Raw genomic sequence first — 21,085 nt, 5'->3', positions numbered from 1 at the left:
CTTGCCGTGGCACAGTCTAGGACAAACGGAGGGCTCCCTTGGGAAAGCAGATAGAGCTGGTGGGCTTGCAGCCTAAGCCCCACCCCTCTACTTGCTCCAGTTGGTCCGGCATTGTTCTTGGGGAGACCTCTGAAACCCCCGCCAATTGGTCGGGGGTGGTGGGGCAGGTTGTTAGAGGATCACCCCTCCCCCACTACCCCACAGGCCACCCTTGTGCCTGGGGTCTAGAGCAGTCTAGGGCCTGATAGGTCATAACTGTACCATGTGGTCTAGGACAGGTCTTGCAGCATGAGGGGGTGGGCTTTGGGGGCTGCATGGGCTGTCCTTCTGATGTCATGGACCATGTGATGGTGGTGTCACACACCATGGGGGTGGGGTAGACTTGCTGGTTTCACACACCATGCTACTGGGGGCAGGGTGGAGTTACTGATGTCACACACTATGTGACTGGGGTGGGGGCAGGGTTTGTGATGTCATGCACCATGTGATGGGTCAGGGGGAGGGGCTTGTGAGTCACACCATATGACTGTGGTGGAGGTAGGGCTTCTGGCATCACACCTTACAAGGGGAAAGGGGGCGGGGTGATGGGGGCAGGACTTCTGGTCCCACCCACCTGTCAAATTTGCATTGAAGGGAGGTGAGCCTATATCAGGGGTGGGCAATTATTTTGGGCGGAGGGCTGCTTACTGAGTTTTGGCAAGCCATCGAGGGTCGCATGACAGGAAGTCAGGGGCAGATAAATATTAATTTTCTAGATTTTTTAGGGGTCCCGCGGGCTGGATAGAATGGCCTGGCAGGCCACATCCAGCCCACGGGCTATGTTTTACCCACCCCTGGCCTATATACTACTGCTGAAGATGTGCTCTTTGAGCAGGGACTGAATCAACAAAGGGTAGAAAAGAAAAAAGAGGAAGGAGAGAGACTTAGCAAACTCAGGTGTCCTTAGCTACTAGCAGGTGGCCCATTAAATATACTACATTGACTCTTTCTGTGCCAGCTGTTTTATTAACAGAACTGGGAGTGGGAAGAAAATGAGCATGAGACAAAGGAGATGTGTGAAGGAAACAGGGTTTTTTCTTCAGTTTGATTTTGTCTCTGGGTGAAGGGCAGGGTTTAAGGACAAGTAACATATGTTGGGTGTGTCAGTACAGGTTTATATTAGCGAGTTTGTGCATGAGGAAGTGAGTAGGAAACCCTGTAGGTGTTGTGTGAAGAGACCTGTTGTATCTTGCTGTGTTGCCAGGGTATTTTCTGTTACTTTTAAAAGCTAGAAGGAGGAGGCAACATTCAGATGTGGCTCTATCTTCATTTAGGATTTTGGATTCAGCACTTTATGCTTAAGAGGAAAAATAAGCAGAAACAAAAGCCCAGAGAGGGGGTTGGCAAGACACAGAAGTGACTGTATGAGAAGAATGGAAAGCCTTGTCTTGTTATACCCAGGAGGCCTTAAAAAGCTTGGAGTTAGTCAACTTCAGTATTATACCTCTTTTGCAGTAATGTAAGGCACCCGTTGTATTAGAAATACAAAGCCCATCCTTGAAGCTGTAGTGTTCACAAAAAATGTATTAGAAATGACTGAGAAGACTGTGTGGCTTTAACTGTCTTGCACTCTTAACTGTCTTAAGGTGCTTGGGCTCAGTTGCAAACATCCCAAACCCATCCTGGTAACTAGAAAGGTCAAACATTCCCCCTGATCCAATGGGGTTAGTGTGGTTCAGATGCACCAGTTTCTATAGCCAAAGACATATGAGGCATCGAGTTGCCTTTGACTCCCTGCCCTGAATGACCGGGTACTCATTTCCAGCTGGGTCAACAGGGACAGCCTTTGGTTTAAACTTCTCGCCTCCAGAGCCATACAAAAGTTATAAAAACATACCATTAGAAATGCCATGCTGGGTCGGTCCATCTAGCCCAGTATTCTGTCAACAGCTTATGGTTCATAAACTAAACAGACACATTTGTTATAACTGGCAAAAGTTCCTAAGGAGAAATAACATCAAACTGGACACTCAAATGGGGGCAATAACACTTCATTTTGCAGGGTCATTAGGATGAAACAAAGGCCAGAGTTAATTTTGTTGGTGTTGCACTGGATACGTTTGGGTGAATAGAACTAATTGGCTAAGAGAATGGTAATGTGAAATGTTAGGTGTGTATGTATGAGAAGATAAGTAATGGATCAGCCTACATGGGTTTATCCTGTGTATGGGGGTTTTGTTCAGTTTTGAATTTTACAAAGTGCTTCTATAATCATGCGCAGCCTGTTTATGCCAGAGGTATTGTTCTAAATTTTGGGGTGAGAATGAGGCTGTTGACCAGTGAGACCGTTCTAGTCACAACGTGAAAGCTTTATTAGGATATGCAATAGAAAAGACTTATTTGTATTGAGAAAGACAATACTTATACAGCCTTGGATTTAAGGGAAAAACAGGCTTGCTGGCCAGGCTTCTCTGTTCCCTTGGGGCTTACACTTTTTGTTATTAATTTCATGTCTCAGGCCAAATTAGCCAAATCAGTTCCAAATTCTATCAGCTGAGCAGGGCAATTGTTCAAGTCTATGTGATGCTACCCACCAGCAAGTATCCTCTCTCTCTTCAGCCTGGGGCTTCAGATACTCCCAAATCCATTGGCAGGCATCCTACATGCAGGCCTGAGCCCAGAGGTCTTGGGGCTCAAATGCCCCTGAATCTCACTTGCCCTTGGCCTTTGGGCTAAAGGAGCAAGCTGGGGAGGATTCCCCCATTTCCATAAAATAGGGGTATAGCAGAGATCCTCCCATTTGGAGGCTATAGTAGACTCTCATAAGGTCTCCTGTCCACAGTGCATTGGGCAGGTCTGCACCCACTACTACCCAACGCTGTTCAAGGTAGTCTTGGTTTGGGGAACAGACCAGTTACAGCAACTACCCTTGATCTTAGCCCATAAGAGGCTGAGAAGCAGTGGTATCTCCCCTGCCAGGTAAGTATGGTTCCTTTGTTCCTGAGTTCCAGAGAAGTAAAATTTTCCTTCAGCCTGTGCCCGGTATTTATAAATGGCTGGTTTTAATATTCTAATAAATGTTTCTGGTTTTATTTAAATTTTGTTTCAATGAAACCTGTGGGATTGGATTCAACCAGATCTTTTGTGAGCTTGGAAGGTGTCAGTTACTTGTGATTCATATCCTTAAGAAAATAAAGGGAGGATTTCTTATCTGCTTTCCTTTCACATTGTTTAACACAAGCCTTAGTTTATTTGCTTACGTCAATCCCTTTTTTACTTTCTAATGTTATTATATCTTGTGAATCGCTGTTTACAGTGCATGCATAAGACAAGCTTCAGTTAGATTGTAACATGACACAGGTTGCCAGCATAGCCACAGGTGTTAGGATGCTTGTAGGCCTACAGAGGGCTGATCTAAATAAGGCTTGTACAGTAGTTAGATCTATTTATTCTTTTATTCATATTTCTTTTAATATATTTGTAGAGGCTTTTTGTCTTCATGTCAGCTGGGATTTTACCTTGCTCACTGTTGTTTGAACTTCAGCAAAAATCATGACCAGCCTGTCCCTCAGAAGGCAGAGTAGATACGCACATTTATAGACTAAATGAGAGAGTGAGAGAGAGCAAGCAAGCAACCGCAAGCTTGTGTGAACCCAAGTTCTTGTCATCAGATGCTGTCCATGAACTCTAGCTGAGAGCTTCATAGACCTGTTGGGAAAGATGGTAAGGAAGGAGAAAAGCAGGCAACTATGCCTTGCCTTGGTTTGCATCGGAGGAAGATGGATGGAGCTGCCCCTTCAGAAACATAGAAAAGCTGCAGCATCAAACTCCAGGATCTGCTTGGATAATAAAGATTAAAATGTTACTTTTTATTATTTTTAATGTTACAGAGGCTAAAAGCCCTCTCTATAGACCCATGCCTCACTGCCAGATGCTGTACAAACAGAATAAAAGAATGGTCGGTCCCTTCCTTGAAGAGCTGATAGTGTAAGGCAGTAATTCTCAAAGTTTTTAGACCCAAGGCACCCCCTTTTAGATTCAAGGTTCAGGGTGCCATGACACACTTGTTAATAATCACTGGTATTAGGAAGCAATCAGGTCCTCATACTAAGTTCCCTGAAGTGAACAGTCTATTCTTTTTTACTCAAATGAGTTGGATCAAGCCAGTGTAAAAATTTAACACTTCTCTCTGCTCTAGAAACCTTCTGCCATGGAGCAACCCTGCACATGGGCACAAGGATTTTTGAAAGTTCAAAACTTATCAGGTATAATTTTGACAGGATGTACTTTACGATTTTCATAGTATCATAGTACTTAGGGTCCTAAACAGATCATCAGCTCTGACCCCCGCCCTGGGCAGGAATGGGTGCCGTGGTCATATCACCCCAGCCAAATATCTGTCCAGCCTCCTCTTGAAGACCCCCAAGGTAGAAGAGAGTACCACCTCTCTTGGGAGCCCATTCCAGAGCCTGGCAGCCCTGGGTGTCTCCTGATGTCCAGCCTGAACCTTCTCTCTCACAATTTGTGGCCGTTATTCCTAGTAACCCCGGGTGGTGCCCAGGGGAACAGAGCCTCCCCCAATTCCTGAATCCTTATTGATGTTCAGGTCATTGAAGAATTACTAATGCAGCTAGAATGGTCTTCCTTGCTTTCCTTCACCCCAGGATAATTCACGGTTGCATCTTTCATATTGTCTCATTGAGTGATCACCAAGTCACTTTGCCTACTCATTTCCTGCATGTGTTGAATTCAGCTTATTTATCATAGTATCACAGTACTTAGGGTCGGAAGGAACCTAAACAGGTCCAACCCCCTGCCCCAGGCAGGGACGGGTGCCGGGGTCATATCACCCCAGCGAAATATCTGTCCAGCCTCCTCTTGAAGACCCCCAAGGTAGAAGAGAGTACCACCTCTCTTGGGAGCCCATTCCAGAGCCTGGCAGCCCTAACTGTAAAGTAATGTCTCCTGATGTCCAGCCTGAACCTTCTCTCTCACAATTTGTGGCCATTATTCCTAGTAACCCCGGGTGGTGCCCAGTGGAACAGAGCCTCCCCCAATTCGTGCTGGTTCCCCATGGTGAGTTTGAAAACGGCCACCAGATCCCTTCTCAGCTATCTCTTGTGGAGGCTGAATAGGTTCAGGCCCTTTAGCCTCTCTTCATAGGGCCTGCCCCGCTGCCCCTTGACCATGCAAATGGCCTTCCTCTGGACCGTCCCTCTCAATGCTAGCCACATCCCTCTTGAAGTGTGGCGCCCAGAACTGGATGCACTACTCCAACTGTGGCCTGACCAACACCGCATACGGGGAAGGCTCACCTCCCTGGACCTGCTTGTGATGCACCTCTAGATGCACGACAAGGTGCAGTTAGCCTTACTGACTGCTTCCTCGCGTTGGCGGCTCATGTCCATCCTGGAGTTGTTGGCTACAAATGTCCAACTCGGGATCCTTAAAATTCTGGTTTATTAGGCGGATTGAAACACTGTAATGAAGTTCAATCATAAACCTTGGGGCTGGTCCTGCCCCCCCTCATGCACACACACAGTAGCAAGCTACAAGAGTCAGGTATACCTATCCCACAGGTGCTGGAATCTGCCGTCGAGGCTTCTTTCAGTGTGGTGTTATCTTCCAGAAGGGGGTCGCCGGCTGGTCCTTCTGGCTGGACAGGTTGGGTGCTGGTCAAGTTGGAGATCAAGAGGGCGCCCCTGAGGGTCACTTTTCACTGCTTTTTATCTGTGCTTGGCAGGCTTTGGTGACTCCCCAGTTTTCAGGTTTGCTCAATCCAGGGGTTGTTGACCCTCATGGGACTTCCCCCTTGGTGGCTACTGGATGGCATCTGTCAGCCCCAGGGGTCGCAGCCCCCCCGCATGTACGTGCAGGTTTGGGAGTCCATTGATGAGTTTTGAATAGGGCTCTGGGAGTGGTCGATCTGGAGATATTCATCCCAAAAGTTGGTCCCCGGCGTTCATTAACTCAGACCTGGGCTTCTAGCCTTTGAACAGTGAGGTTTAGAGATGTCCCGGTTGCTACATTGTCTTCTATTGATTTCTTCCATTGGTTGATCTGTGGTTTTCCTAGGTGTTATTTGCTGCTTGCTACTGCGTTACGCATTCAGTCACTGATTCACTCGCTCTTTCAGGGGCCCGCCTGATACAGGGAAGCAGCAGTTTGACTCCTGCCCTTGTTAACATTATTACAATGTATAACTTACTTCTGAAAGTAAACACATTTAGTTGAAAGGTGAGGAGTATAAAATATAAGCTACAAGAGTAATGCCATGGCACACAAATAGATAAAAATACCAAAATACAAGGGGAGATACAAAATGCACACATACAAATTTTAAAACATAATTCCTTATCTTAAAGTGAAAGAAAGAGGAAGGAAGAAAAGGTAGAAGAGGAAAAACATATCCAAGGAGGGGAGAGCAACTGCAGGCAAGAGGAAGAGGGGGCTTTCTGCTACAGAGTCAACAATGACTCCAAGATCCCTTTCTGCCACCGTGTTGACAAGAAGGGTGTTCCCCAGCCTATAGGTGTGTTGCTTCTCCCTAGATGCAGCACCTTGCACTTGTCTGCATTGAACTCCATCCTATTCTTATTCGCCCACCTCTGTAACCTGTCTAGATCTAGCTGGATGCTGTCCCTCCCCTCCAGTGTGCCCTCCTCACCCCACAACTTGGTGTCATCAGTGAATTTGGACAGTGTGCTTTCCACATCCAGATCGCTGATAAAGATGTTGAACAGTTCAGGCCTGAGGACCGAGCCCTGGGGGACCCCACTGCCCACATCCCTCCAGGTCGAAAACACCCTGTCCACTGCCACGCTCTGGGTGTGACCATCTAGCCAATTTGCCATCCATCTGACTGTAGGCATCGATGCTGCAGTCGCCAAGTTTTTTTAAGAGAATGTGGTGGGAAACCGTGTCAAAGGCCTTCTTAAAGTCCAGGAAGACAACATCCACCCTGACACCCTTGTCCAGGGACTTTGTGACTTAATCATAAAAGAAACCAGGTTAGTCAGGGAGGACCTGCCCTCAGTGAACCCATGTTGGTTGCCCCTGAGCATTACCTCCCCTGCTGGGCCCTTACAATTGTGCTCCTTGATAATTTTCTCAAAGGTCTTGCCAGGGACCGAGGTAAGACTAACTGACCTGTAATTACCAGGGTCCTCCTTTCTCCCCTTTTTGTAAGTGGGGACCCTTTTCCAATCCTCTGGTACCTGGCCAGTGCCCCATGAGCACTCATACACCTGTGCCAGGGGCTCCGCTATAACCACTGCCAATTCCCTCAGTGCTCTCGGGTGAAGAGCATCTGGACCTAGTGATTTAAACACGTCCAGCCCCTCCAAAAGTTCCCTAACTAGGTCTTCCCTGACCCTAGGCATGGTGGTACCTCCTCTGGGTCCGTCCACACTTCTAGTGGGGGAGATGTCCCGGTCCCTGTTCAGGAATATGGAGGCAAAGAATTCATTAAAGACGTTAGCTTTTTCATTTGCTGCAATCACCAGATTGCCAAGCCTGTCCTGTAGGGGCCCCATGTTACCCAGTGCCACCTTCTTGCTTCCTATGTATTTGAAAAAGGACTTTTTATTATCCTTAATTCTGGTCGCTAGCCCTAGCTCCATCCCTGCCTTGGCCTTCCTAACAGCCTCCCTGCAGTCCCGAGCAATGGAGGTGTAATCCTCTTTGGTGATAGCCACTTGCTTCCACTGTTTGTATGCCTCCTTTTTTGCCCTCAGGCATCCCTGGATGCCTTTGCTGAGCCATGGGGGCTTCTTAGCACTCCTGCCCCACTTGGTGTGCATTGGGACTGACTCCCTTTGAGGTTGGAGGATCGTCTCCTTGAGGAACAACCACACATCTTGGACTCCCATCTCAGTGAAGCTTCGAAACCTCAATGCCTCTCCTACTAACCTTCTTAGCTTACAGAAGTCAGCCCTCCTGAAGTCGAAGACCTCTGCCTTGCTGCTTGCTTTAACCAGCCTCTGCTGGATAGTAAATTCCAGCAGGCGATGATCACTGTCGCCCAGGTGGTCGAGTACCCGCAGACCTCTCACCAGGTCATTGCCTGTGGCAGGGACCAAGTCCAGGAAGGCATTTCCCCTGGTGGGACTATGCACCTCCTGGGTTACGTGGAGGTCCTGTATCCTGGCCAGGAACCTATGTGAGCAGTCAGACCTGGCTGACTGCTCCTCCCAGCAAATGTCTGGGTAGTTTAGGTCACCCAGGACAACCACGTCCCGTGACTTTACAGCCTCCGTGAGCTGACCTGAGGATTCCAGGTCCAGCTCGTCCCCCTGGTGAGGCGGTCTGTAGTAGATGCCCACTATCAAGTCCCTTTCCCCATGACCCCCTTGCATTCTTACCCAGTTTGCCCCTCCTCCAACCCCATCCTGATCATTGAGGTTGTGTATTGTTCTTTGATGTATAGTGCTACACCGCCCACCCCCTTTCCCTGCTCTGTCTCACCTGTACAGACTGTATCCCTGGATGTCCACTGCCTAGTCGTGGGTAGAATTGCACCAGGTTTCTGTGAGCCCCACCAGGTCTGGGTTTTTGCTAGGTAGCAGAAGGGCGAGTTCCTCCTGCTTTTTCCCCATGCTTTGAGCATTTGTGAAGAGGCATTTGAGGCCTCCTGTAAGTGCCTGTGTCGCCCCCTTGTTCCTAAGTCTGCCCTGGCCCCTGTCACTTACCTGGGTACTACCTGTGCGCATCACCTGGCTTGATAGCGAAGTGTCCTCGTGTTTCTCTGCATCCCTGTCCCCCAGTGAACCTAGTTTAAAGCTCGCCACACAAGATCAGCCAGCCTGGAAGAAAAAATGCGTTTACCTTTTGGGGAGAGATGAAGCCCATCCCTCCCGAGCATGTCCTCTGTGCAGAAATGCAGGTCATGGTCCAAGAACCTGAGGCCCACCTGGTAACACCAGCTGTGAAGCTGCCGGTTGACCCCGCTGATGCATGTCTCATGGCACCATCCACGTCTGCTCACTGGAAGGATAGAAGAAAAAAACACCTGTGCCCCTGTCTCCTTGAGCTTTACCCCTAGAGCCTTGTAGTCACTCATGACGCAGTCTGGGTTGCCCCTGGCCACGTCATTTGTTCCCACATGGATGAGGATCATGGGGTAATGATCAGAGGGTCGGGATCATCTCTGTGACATCCTGAATCCAAGCTCCAAGCAGGCAAAAAAACCTCACATGCCATGGGGTTAGAGTGACAGATAGGCCCCTCTGTTCCTCTCAGGATGGAATCATCAATGACGAGGACCTGGTGTCTCTTCTTGGTGTTCCTGTAGCTTTTGGCCTGTGCCATGCTTGGAGTGGCATCAGTTCCTTTGGAGGATTCCTCTCCTACCTTCTCCTCCATGGCTGCCAGGGCATCCTACCTATTCCCCAGCTCTATTTCCTTCTTTGTTACTTTGTAACTATGGCTTCTCCACTGCTCCTCTGAATTGTCTTTCCCTATAATTTTTTTCCAAGATAGTCTTAAACAAGACATTGCTGAAAACAAACCCAAATAATATAAGTACCAAAAGCCTGATGTGGACACTCATCCTCTGTAAAGAGGGAAGAGCAGCTCAGAATCCAAAGGCTTTTATGGACAATGAGTTAGACAGGTTGATTAGACAAAGGGGAAGAGGATGTTGAGGAGTCTTTGCCCTGAAATCTGAAAGTCTGGGGGATGCTTGTGGGTTAGGGTGAACTCCTGCTCACTCCCTACAGCGCTTCCTTGAGCCTCCTGCCTGTCTTGGGCCTTGTCACCACTGGGCCAAAATGAACTTACTTGATTATTCCTTCCCTGGGTCACAAGAAGTTCAGCCTCCTGAGACAAGCAGTTAACAATTTTCCCCTTAGTTATCTTGGCATTTATCTTTCGAACCCATTCTCATGACTCATCCCTGCAGTAAAACCAACGCTGGCAGGCAAATGGTGAGCTCAGGCTCCTACTTATTTTACAGTCCTTGTCCTCCTCCTCCTTCCCCATGTCTGCCCTTCACACTAATTTGTCACAACCCAGAATGTGAATCCCTGAAGCCAGCATTGTTCTTTTACCTCATGGTTTTAGAGTGCCTAGAGCTGTAATGGGAGAGGGGTCAAGGTATCTTGCTATAGCCCTAAATATGTAAGTTCTGGTTTTGCTGAAAGCTGCCTCATTTGATTCAACTGTAAATGGGTACCAGGTAATTTGGGGTGGGGAGCGATAGGAAGCCTAGTGTGATTCTAGCCACATCATCCCCTTGTGTTCCTTCACCTACAGAAAATAGTGTGTGATATCCATTCAACCTCTGTGGGCTTCTTAGGTTCAGATAGACCTTTGACCTTGTACACTGTTTGAGACTGAGGGGACCAGAATAGTCTGAGTCATGGATTTCAGGGTTCTGATCCAAGGCCTGAAAAAAAGCAATGCCTTTGGCTACCCCACAGTGATCCCCCTGAGGCACACACACACTGATTTCAAAAAACACTTTGGTGAACCAGAGAGGACCTGCTGTGAAACTCAGGCTGCACAATGCTGTGTGAGTGTAATTGCCTGTAGTTAAGGACATGTAATGTGCTCTGATTCTTACTTCCAAAATGCAGCAAGTAGACCCACAGATCTAAGGGAACTCAGGGATTAAGACTTAGAAGGTAACTATTTAACTGGTTGTCTTTTTAAGTGAACCTAGTAATGTAACTGTAACCAAAGAATGCAGAAAACTCTGTCTACTATGGCCAACAATGATCTCTGAACCACATACAGTAAGACATTGCATATTTGCAAATGACTCATATGGGTTTCTGTGTAATCTAGAAGAAGACCAGGGGTATTCTTCTTCATCCAATTTTTTTAACTGGTCCTGTGTGTTGCATTCCTTCAATAGAAAGGGCACATGTTTACAGAAATAAAAGTTGAGATTCTTGCAACATAAAATGTCCTCAAGCCCAGAATCCCCTATCCCATTACTGTCTCCAACAAACAGACCACTAATCAAGTTATGTTGTAAATTCTGGTATTTCCAAGTTCAACGTTTGCTTTCTGCAGTTAGTTTCCAGTGGTTATTCATTCTAACAATCACCAAAAAAAACAAGATTATTATGAACTTTTGTGCCACTAAATTTCTTGACTCAGATCTACAGATTCAGACAGCTATAAATGGAGCAGGATCTGAAAAAAAGTGTGGGGAAAACCAACATCTTTGTACTCACATGATTTTGATAACTGCCAGTTCAGCCCATGTTGTTAAGTTAGAACAGCCTCAGAGTTACTTTAGCCCATGCTAAAAACAAGGGTTTTGGGTAATACCTTTTATTGTACCAACTATATAGGTGGGAAAGATGTTAAATAAGCTTTTGGGCACAAAATACTTTTCTTAACTAACCCATGCTGGCACAAATAACCTTAAAGGGATCTGAAATATTTACTCAAATTCCTACTTCTGCAATTGTGAAATCTGAAATGCAGTAGTCCTGTATATACTTCTAGTTCATGAAAGCTCATATTAAATCTACTCAAGACAAACTCAGGCATTACATACTAGCTCATTCTAGTAACACAATCTATGTATAACCTTTAACCAAAGAGAGGCTCTGGAATTAGATCAGCAACTGATAAAAACTGGCATAATGTCGTGGAGATTTTTTCCTAATAATTATCCAGGCACATTGTGTTTGTCTAGCCTTCCATTTCAGTAACAAGCATGACATTTAGTACAGAAGGATGGTTAACTGAATTTATAATCTGGAAAATGCCATGATTAAAATTAAAATGACAAGATGGAGCGATTCATACCATTATCACAAAGAATATGAATAGATCATGAGTGAGTGAAACATAGTATGAGCTTTTTGCTTGTGTTTAGCAAGTCATAAAAGTTTTTGACTTCAAAAAAGCGAATTTCAACAGGCTCAGGGCAATAATAGGGGAAGCACTGAGGGACCAGGAACCAAAAGTGAAAGGAGTGCCCGAAGAGTAGTCATTCCTCAAGGACATGATCCTTGAAGCACAAAAGAAGTCCATTCCCATGCAGAGGAAAGGTAGCAGAAGGGCTGTTAAGACCTTTTGGCTTAATAGGGATATCATGGTCCTCTTGAAAAAGAAGAAAGAGGCATACAAACAATGGAAGCTTTGGACAATCCCCAAGGAAGACTATACAACAATGGCCTGCACTTGTAGGAAGCAGATTAGAAAGGCTAAGGTGGTGACTGAATTTAAACTAGCAACAGAAATCAAGGACAATAAGAAGTCCTTCTTTAGGTATGTAGGGAACAGGACAAAAACAAATGGAAGCATGGGGCCATTGTTTAATAACTCAGGACAGCTGGTTACTGACACTCAGGAGAAAACTGAACTACTAAACAACTACTTTGCTTTGGTGTTTCACTGGACTAAGGGAGAAAATCATACTAGATAAGGTTCAGAATGGCCATGGTGGGAATGACCACCTTCCTACTGTTGACGTTGAGCTGGTGCATGATTGGTTAGAAAAGTTAGACATTTATAAGTCAACAGGACCAGATCAACTTCATCCAAGAGTGCTGAAGGAGCTGGCAGAAGTCATCTTGGGACCTCCGGAGAAACTCTTCCAAAATTTGTGGTTCTCAGGGGAGGTCCCTGAAGACTGGAACAGGGCCAATGTTGTGCCCATCTTCAAGAAGGGGAGGAGAGAGGACCTGATCAACTATAGGCCAGTTAGCCTAACTTCTATCCCAGGGAAAATCCTGGAAAAATTTGTCAAGGAGTCTGTGTGATATATTTGCAAAAGGTAGGATCCTAAACGACAGCCAGCATGGCTTCATCATGGGCAGGTCTTGTCTTACCAATCTCATTTCCTTCTACAACCAGGTATCTTGCCACCTACATAAGAGAGAAGAGGTCAACATTGTATACTTAGACTTCCAAAAGGCCTTTCATCTGGTATTCCATTATGTTCTCATGGGAAAATTGGAGGATTGCAGGCTTCACTGCTCAACAGGTGGGTAGGAAACTGGTTGTGAGGTAGGACCCAGCGACTTCTAATGAATGGATCTGTGTTGTTCTGGCAAGAAGTGGCCAGTGGTGTCCCTCAGAGGTCCATGCTTGGTCCAGGGCTTTTCAACATCTTTATCAATGATTTGGATGTGGGAGTGAAGAGCTCACTGGCCAAGTTCATGGATGACACCAAGTTATGGGGGAGCATGATCATGCTTGAACACAGGCTGCAGATACAGGAAGACTTAGATAGGCTGGCAAGTTGGGCAGATCGGAACCAGATGAAGTTGAACATTGAGAAGGGTAAAGTGCTCCATCTGGAGATGAACAATTCCCAACGTATTTACAGACTCGGTGGTGCCAAACGGACTAGCACCACAACTGAAAGGGATCTAGGGGTAATAATAGACCATAGTATGAACATGAGCTGTTAGTGTGATGCTGTAGCCAGCAGGGCAAATAATACTTGGGTATGCATCAACTGATGCATCTCAAGCAAAACCAAGGAAGTGATTCTTCCACTTTACTCGGCACTGGTGAGACCACAGCTAGAGTACTGCATCCAGTTCTGGGTGCTGCACTTCAACAAGGATGTGGAAAAGCTTGAGAGAGTCCGGAGACGAGCCACCCACATAATCAGAGACTTGCAAGATGAGCCATACGAGGAAAGGTTGAGGGACTTGGGTCTCTTCAGCCTAAAGAAGAGAAGGTTGAGAGGGGACTTGGTAGCAGCTTACCGCTACATCAGGGGAATACATCAAGAGCTCAGTGAACAACTGTTCACCAGGGCACCCTTGGGGAAAACTAGGAGTAATGGCCACAAACTCCTGGAAGGTCATTTCAGGCTTAACATTAGGACAAACTTCTTCACAGTCAGGATGTCTAAACTGTAGAATAAGCTCCCTCCAGAGCTGGTGCAATCATGTACCCTGGAAACCTTCAAGAGGAGACTGGACAGTCACCTGGCTGGAGTCACTTGACCCCAGTCATCTTCCTGCCTAGTGCAGGGGGCTGGACCCAATGATCTTGTGAGGTCCCTTCCAGCCCCTTACAATCTTTGTATCTATTTCAGGACCAAGTTTTTTTCCCCTTCATTTATCACCATCCCCCTTTTTTCAGATCCTGAGGACAAGTTTAGAATTAGGGTTGTGGTCTTTATTAAGAGAGTGATTCCATTCAGGCAATGCAGAAAGCGATTCTCCCATGCATGACTTTTTGTCAGTTATGTGTAAAAACAAAGCCCTTTAGAGAAAACTAGGAGAAAAACCAGAGCTGACAGGAACCACATTTAGGTTCAGGGGCTGTGGACACTTTGGCACAGCCTGAATTCAGCAAGGTTGATGCTAAGGTTATGAGCAGGGTGGGTTTGGCCTTATCTGCCTTAATGTAGACCAAAATCCTCTCTACCTCAGAATGAATGTACAGCTTGTCTTGGGGAAGCTAGGAAGAGGAAGATATTTTCATGGGTTAAGATGTCACTAGATCTTCTCCAGAATGTAACCACCAATTTTATCTTTGTTTAGTAATTTTTTTCTTGGATCACTTCAGAGATCTGAACACACTGTCCAAGCTAACAAAATAGGATGCTTTTTTCTGACTACATATATATATAATCATGTGTATAAGTATGTAAAATATATATAATATTAGTATATACATTTGTTTGTGATGAATCAAATGGAATGATTCTTCTAGTCAGGTTTATCCTGGGTCTGATTGTTTCAGAGCCTTGACATGCATCAAAACAGGTGTGTGTTGGGTTGGGGGGGGAGGGGGAGGCAGAGAGGACAGTTGTCTACACATGCAGCTTGAATAGCAATTAACTTGAACCAGCTCTGTTTGTCCCAGGGAATATGTGTTATCTCCCCTCTACATGTTACAGGTATCATGCAATTAACTGTTAATTGCACAATTACCTTGAGACCAGCTACATGAGCAAAGTACCTATCACACAATAAAGCTCTCCAACCAGCTACAAAGTTAGACCTAAAAAATGTGCACTAACCTTATAGCTGGTTGCTATCGAGCTTTAATTTGCATGGGACTCCCAGCCACAGGGGTGCATCTTGCTTAGCTGAGGCTGAGAGTCCCACAACTGCTGGACTGTCATCCCCAGCAGCTGTAGACTCTGGGGTCCCAGCAGCACCCTACAGCTGCCAGAACGCAGAGTCCCAAAGCTACGGATGCTGGGTCCCCATAGCATGCCTTCTGGCAAATCCTTGGGGCAGGAGGATCATCACAGGGGTGTTCCCTTTGCCCTGGGGGTTTCCCATACACCTGGGGTGGGGGGAAATTGCCTCCACAGCAGTCCTCTGGCCCCAAGGGTTTTCATGCACCTCGGGGGTAAAAGGATGGCAACCTCCACATCCCAGGGTGCAGGGGGCATGCCTGTGTCTGGGAGCCTCTCAACTGGCATGCATGGGGCTCCCAGCTGTGGGCTCCTGTTTCTCACTGGTTCACAGGGAGACCAGGATCGATATAGCTGTCTGTTGAAGGTTGTGGGATCATTTCAACATATAGAACCCTGAAACAGTGTCCTTGCTGCCAGGAGTACAGGAATACCCACTGCACTGATTAGGGATAACTGCAGAGATTCATTTAATAGACAAAAGCCAGAGGGGGCAGAGGAGAATAGTTCATACCTTGTAGCAAAGAGTTTTTCCTCCTCTAGGCTTCTAACTGGCAGCTCAAGCCAATGCTGTTTTTTTAAACTGAGAGGAACACCTGGATATTTGAACCTGACCCTTTCTGTTGCTGACAGCGCATGGCAGATGGTTACTAGGGCTGTATGAAATGGCAGCATTCCAAATGGTAGCCCCTTCTGCGGGCATGAAGACTGCCAAGTTTCAAGGATATAGGTGCAGGGGGTTTGGGGAAACTGCACCCCAAAATTTTGAAAGCAAAACTTGTGTCCCATGTACGTGTTAAGCCACAGTGTGGTCAAAACTACAGGGATGGTAGCCCGTGCTGAGGCTATAAAGCCTGCCAAGTTTCAAGGAGATAGGTGCAGGAGTTTGGGGGAAACTGCACCTCAAATTCTTGAAAGAAAAACTCCTGTCACGTGTATGTGTCAAAACTGCAGGATTGCTTCACAGAGGCCACAAAACCTGTCATGAGTTTTGCCAGTCAGCAGCTAGGGGTGCAGGGCCCCAGAACCCCCTGCACTGATCTTCTCCACAACTGGCAGACGTCATGGCCACAGCAGGGGCTAGCAGCCAGGCCTGCAGTAGTTCTGCCCATGCCCCAAGGCAGACAAAGTTGCACAAGCACACATGTCACAAGTTTTGTCTGGCAGCAGCCAGAGGTGCAGGGCCCCAGAACCCAGAACCCTGCACCTATCTCCTTGGCAGGCTTCATGGCCTCAGCAGGGGCCAGCATCCCTGCAGCTGTCACCCTGCTGCGCCTTAACACACACAGTGTCACCCAGGTCACAAGTTTTGCTTGTCTGCAGCTTGAGGTACAATTTCCCCCAAATCCCTGCACCCATCTCCTTGTAACTTAGCAAGCTTTGTGGCCTCCACAGGAGCTAGCAGGCCTGAAGTTTTGACCCAGTTGTGGCTTAACATATACACGTGCCATGAATTTTTCCCCAAAATCCCTGTACCTATCTCCTTGAAATGGCAGGTTTCATGCCCTCAGATGGGGCTACCATTCCTGCAAGTTTCATCCAAATCAAGCCAGAAACAACAAAGTTATAGGCTGTTTTGTTCTTCCCTATTATAGCCTATGGGTGAAACGTCGAAACAGCGTTGAAAATGCGAAACATTTCGACTTGCCTCATTTTGTTTCAAGGCTGTTTCGGCTATATCTGTTCTGTTTCAATGTTGCTGTTTCAACCTTGAAACAGTGTTGAAACAAAACTGGCTGCAAAATTTCACACAGCCCTAATGGTTACATACATATGTATATGCATACATATATTATATATATATGTGTGTTTAAGAGAGACCAATAACATTTGGAGGTCTAACACAGACAATGCTAACTTAGGCTGTGTAATTGTGCCCATCTGCAAAAATATACAGAGATACATAGCCTATATATTGCCACTAGCAGGCAAAGGGAGTGACTCCCTCACTCCAGCCCTGTGCCAGGACAGAAAGATAGTAGGGAAATGGACATGTGATCCTCCCCACTCACTGTGTGTGTGTGTGTGTGTGTGTGTGTGTGTGTGTGTGTGCATGTGCATGCTTGCAAAGGCACTTCTCCCCCACGGCTACAAAATTCCAGAGATTTTTCTAAATCTGACACTTGATGCATAAACACATGAACTTGGAGTTGGGGGAGCGTGGCAGTGAGTTGCTCACACCTGATTAATGTTCTTCTGTTCGTAAGCAGAGCTATTGCAAGCTTTTATGACATAAAGTAACCTCCACCTGCATCTTCTGAACTCCTAGCCACTCCTTTTGTCCCTGCCTGTCCCCGGCTTTTTATAGAAGTGATAGCTGTAGTACCGGTAGTGCTAAACACTGGAGGAACTGGAAAAAGGAAGTGTGTGTGACTGGGTCCTCGTTCTAGCTCATCGTGGTAAAATGAGGGACAGAGTGAGCAGCTTCAGGGTCATTTCCAGGTAAGAGGATGAGGGTGAAACTGGTCATGGGGGCAAGAAAAAGCAATAGCTTTGTAGAAAGCCTCAGTGAGTTTTTCAGGTAATCTCTATAAAAATACATCTCTGGGCACCGTCCAGGCTTGCTCCAGGAGCAGAGATTAATTTCAACCTGAGTGGTCCTTGCTGTGATCCAGATCAGCGCACAAGGCTGGAAAAGCAGCTTTTACGGGATACTTTATTTTACAAGATTGTAACAGCTCTACAAAACTGCTGTTGTTGCATGATCCAAACAGATAAAATTTCGTCCACAATCTTAAAGTATTTTAAACATAAGGATAGCAGAGAAGTGCAACATACTTTCAGCATAAGCTCGTATATGTAACTTAGACTATAGTGTTTTGTGGCCCTCTCTGTGATGGCTCCACAAAGGATTTGGATGTTTATGGAGGGGATACAGAAAGGGGAGGTCTGGCTCTCCAGGAAGAGGGTGTGATATGTGGAGTTATGCTTGCTGTCCCCAGGTTGCCGAGCAGAATGGAGAGTGTTTGGTATTTTCTATGTTTTTAGGTTTTCCTGGTTGCCACGTGGGACTGGGAAGGAATTTTTCCCCTATTGTTGTTATAGGTGTTGGGCTTTTGTTTTTTTAACTTTCCTCAGAAGCATTTGGTGCTGGCTGCAGGCAAGGCTGCAGATTTTGATTGGGGTGTGCTAGTGCTCCTGCTGGAACTAAAACTTGGAGGTTCCTGGCTAGAGAGTCTTACCTCTTCACTCAGGGTCAGACTGATCACTGGGTTTTGGATCAGGAAGGAATTTTACCCCATGGTCAGATTTGTGCCAATTGTGAGGGGTTTTGCTTCCTTTGGCCACATCCCAAAGAGCATATGCATGTGGTTTGCAGTGTCTCAAAACAATTTGAAGTGCTGAAAACCACATGCAGCACATTCACTGTGCTGCTAATGTGTAGCGCAACATTTTGGGGTTTTTTTACACCAGGAGATCCCAGTGTCAAAAAAAACTGCTGCTAAAATAAAACAGCATGGCTTACATGGCAGTAGTCTGTGCCACCAGAAAGGGAGCCTGACCGGTCAGAGCTATGTTCTAGCTGCCAGCGAGGCTCCAAGCAGCCAGCTTGGTACCACTGCTGCCCCAGGACCCTAGGTAAGGCTGCTGGGTCCAGCACAGGTGCTGGCCCCAGCCTCCCTTACTCCACATGGATCACTTTGCCATGTACCAGAGCATGCATGCAGCGGCATGCCGAAGGACAAATAGCAGCAGCACAAATATATGCCGCTGCTATTTGTCTTGGGGGAAATGTGCACCCCTGCACATGCATGCTTGTTGGGATGTGCCCCTCTGTAGTGGGGGGCATGGCCCTCTTCCTTGGATCCCTCAAGTGCATTTTAACAACCTTTGCAATTTAACAACCTTTACAACAGTATGACACTGACCACTGTTGTCCCCTGCTTTACCTGGGCCAGGTTAGGGTGTCCTGATGGAATGCACTCTTGGGTGCATTCCATCAGGACCCACTGACTACAGTGCTATACAACTATGCACTGTAGTCAGTGGGTCCTGATGGAATGCACCCAGGAGCGCTAAAAGAGTTTGCCAACATCATAGTTCGACCATTGGCACAGATATTTGAGAACTCGTGGCACTCAGGAGAGGTTCCTGAAGACTGGAAGAAAGCCACGTGGTGCCTATCTTCAAGAAAGAAAGGAAGGAAGATCCAGGGAACTACAGATCAGTCAGTTTGACTTCAATCCCTGGGAAGATCTTGGAAAAAATTATTAAAGAATCCATCAACTATAAGCTGACAGAAGGCACCATTCTGAAAGACAGCCAACATGGCTTTGTTTCGGGTAGGTTGTGTCTGATCAACCTCATCTCCATCCTCATTAAAAAACTGGGCGACTGTGGCATTAATGCCTACACAGTCAGATGGATTGCAAATTAGCTGAAGGGTCGTACTCAGAGGGTGGTGGTGGATGGGTCATATTCGACCTGGGGGGGAGTGGGCAGCAGAGTCCCCCAGGGCTCGGTCCTTGGGCCCGCACTGTTCAATTTCTTTATCAGCAATTTGGACGACGGGGTAAAAAGCAACCTGTTCAAATTTGCTGATGATACCAAAATTTGGGGTGAGGTGGGCATGCTAGTAGGGAGGGAAAGACTGCAGCAAGACCTGGATAGGTTGCAGGGGTGGGCTAACAAAAACAGGATGCGTTTCAATATGGACAAGTGCAGGGTGCTGCACTTGGGCAGCAGTAACCAGCAGCACACTTACAAGATGGGAAACTCTCTTTTTGAGAGCATGGAGGCAGAAAGGGCTCTTGGAGTCATTATTGACTCCAAGATGAACATGGGCCGACAATGCGAGGTCACGATCGGCAGGGCCAACTGGACCCTATCGTGCATCCACAGGTGCATCTCAAGTAGGGCTAAGGAGGTGATCCTCCCCCTCTATGTGACACTAGTCAGGCCACAGCTGGAGTACTGTGTCCAGTTCTGGGCACCCCACTTCAAGAGGGATGTGGACAACATTGAGAGGGTCCAGAGGAGGGCCACCCACATGATCTGGGGACAGCAGAGCAGACCCTACAACGAGAGGCTATGGGACCTGAACCTGTTCAGCCTTCACAAGAGAAGGCTGAGGTGGGACCTGGTGACCATCTATAAACTCACTAGTGGAGACGAGAAGGGTTTGGGGGAGACCTTGTTTCCCCTAGCGCCCCCAGGGATAACAAGGAATAACAGCCACAAGTTGTTGGAGAGTAGGTTTAGATTAGACATCCGGAAGAACTACTTCACAGTCAGGGCGGCTAGGATCTGGAACCAACTTCCAAGGGAAGTGGTGCTGGCTCCTACCCTGGGGGTCTTTAAGAAGAGGCTTGATGCCTACCTGGCTGGGATCATTTGAGCCCAGTTTTCCTCCTGCCCAGGCAGGGGGTCAGACTTTAAGATCTACAAGGTCCCTTCCGACCCTACTTCTATGATTCTATGATCTCCTATGACCAGGTGATATGTCACCTGGACAGGGGAAAGGTTAATGTCATTTACTTGGATTTCAAAAAAGCCTTTGACTTTGCCTCCCATTATGTTCTCATGGAAAAACTGGGGAACTGCAGCCTCTACAACCTTACGGTCCGATGGCTTGGGAACTGGCTCCATGGTCAGATCCAAGAGAGATTGTTGATGGAATAGTCAGCATGGCATATGGTGACCAGTGGTGTCCCTCAGGGTTTTGTACTCAGACAAGTACTCTTTAATATATTAATTAGCAATATGGATTTGGGTGTCAGAAGCAAACTGGTCAAGTTTGTGGATGACGCCAAACTACGGGGAAGAGCGATTACACTGGAAGATAGGCTGGGGATTCAGGCTGATCTGGATAGGCTCACAATGATTGCAGATACAATCCTGATGACCTTCAACATAAAGAAATGCAGGGTGTTCCACCTTGGGAGGAAAAACCCACATCATACTTATAGGCTCAACAGTGCTTCACTCATTAGCACTATGTCTGAAAGAGACTTGGGGAGTCATGATTGACCAGAAGATGAATATGAGCCACCAATGCGATGCCACAGCTGGCAAAGCAAATAAAACCCTGGC

General features: G+C 46.9%; 1 protein-coding gene and 1 long non-coding RNA gene across 2 annotated transcripts in view; one reads left to right on the top strand and one right to left on the bottom strand.

Annotated features, from left to right (window-relative positions):
* Positions 1-5,422: 5,422 nt before the first annotated feature.
* LOC109286231 (uncharacterized) overlaps positions 5,423-21,085 on the bottom strand; it is a 24,077-nt gene continuing 8,414 nt past the window's right edge. Inside the window, exons 2-4 of the long non-coding RNA XR_009463425.1 lie at positions 8,891-8,964; positions 8,670-8,783; positions 5,423-6,189 (exon numbers count right to left, since the gene is read on the bottom strand). This is a non-coding gene — a long non-coding RNA (uncharacterized LOC109286231). The remainder of the gene's footprint in view (positions 6,190-8,669; positions 8,784-8,890; positions 8,965-21,085) is intronic.
* Positions 17,295-21,085, top strand: part of GAL3ST2 (galactose-3-O-sulfotransferase 2) — a 19,057-nt gene continuing 15,266 nt past the window's right edge. The window contains exon 1 of the mRNA XM_019499824.2: positions 17,295-17,494. Within this exon, the coding sequence (XP_019355369.1) occupies positions 17,457-17,494 (38 nt within the window). The 5' untranslated portion in view covers positions 17,295-17,456. The remainder of the gene's footprint in view (positions 17,495-21,085) is intronic.

Source organism: Alligator mississippiensis, chromosome 7 (assembly GCF_030867095.1).
Source record: "Alligator mississippiensis isolate rAllMis1 chromosome 7, rAllMis1, whole genome shotgun sequence".
NCBI classification, from domain to species: domain Eukaryota; kingdom Metazoa; phylum Chordata; order Crocodylia; family Alligatoridae; genus Alligator; species Alligator mississippiensis.
The sequence above is the reverse complement of the archived record's forward strand: the minus strand, read 5'-3'. Positions and strand labels throughout refer to the sequence as shown.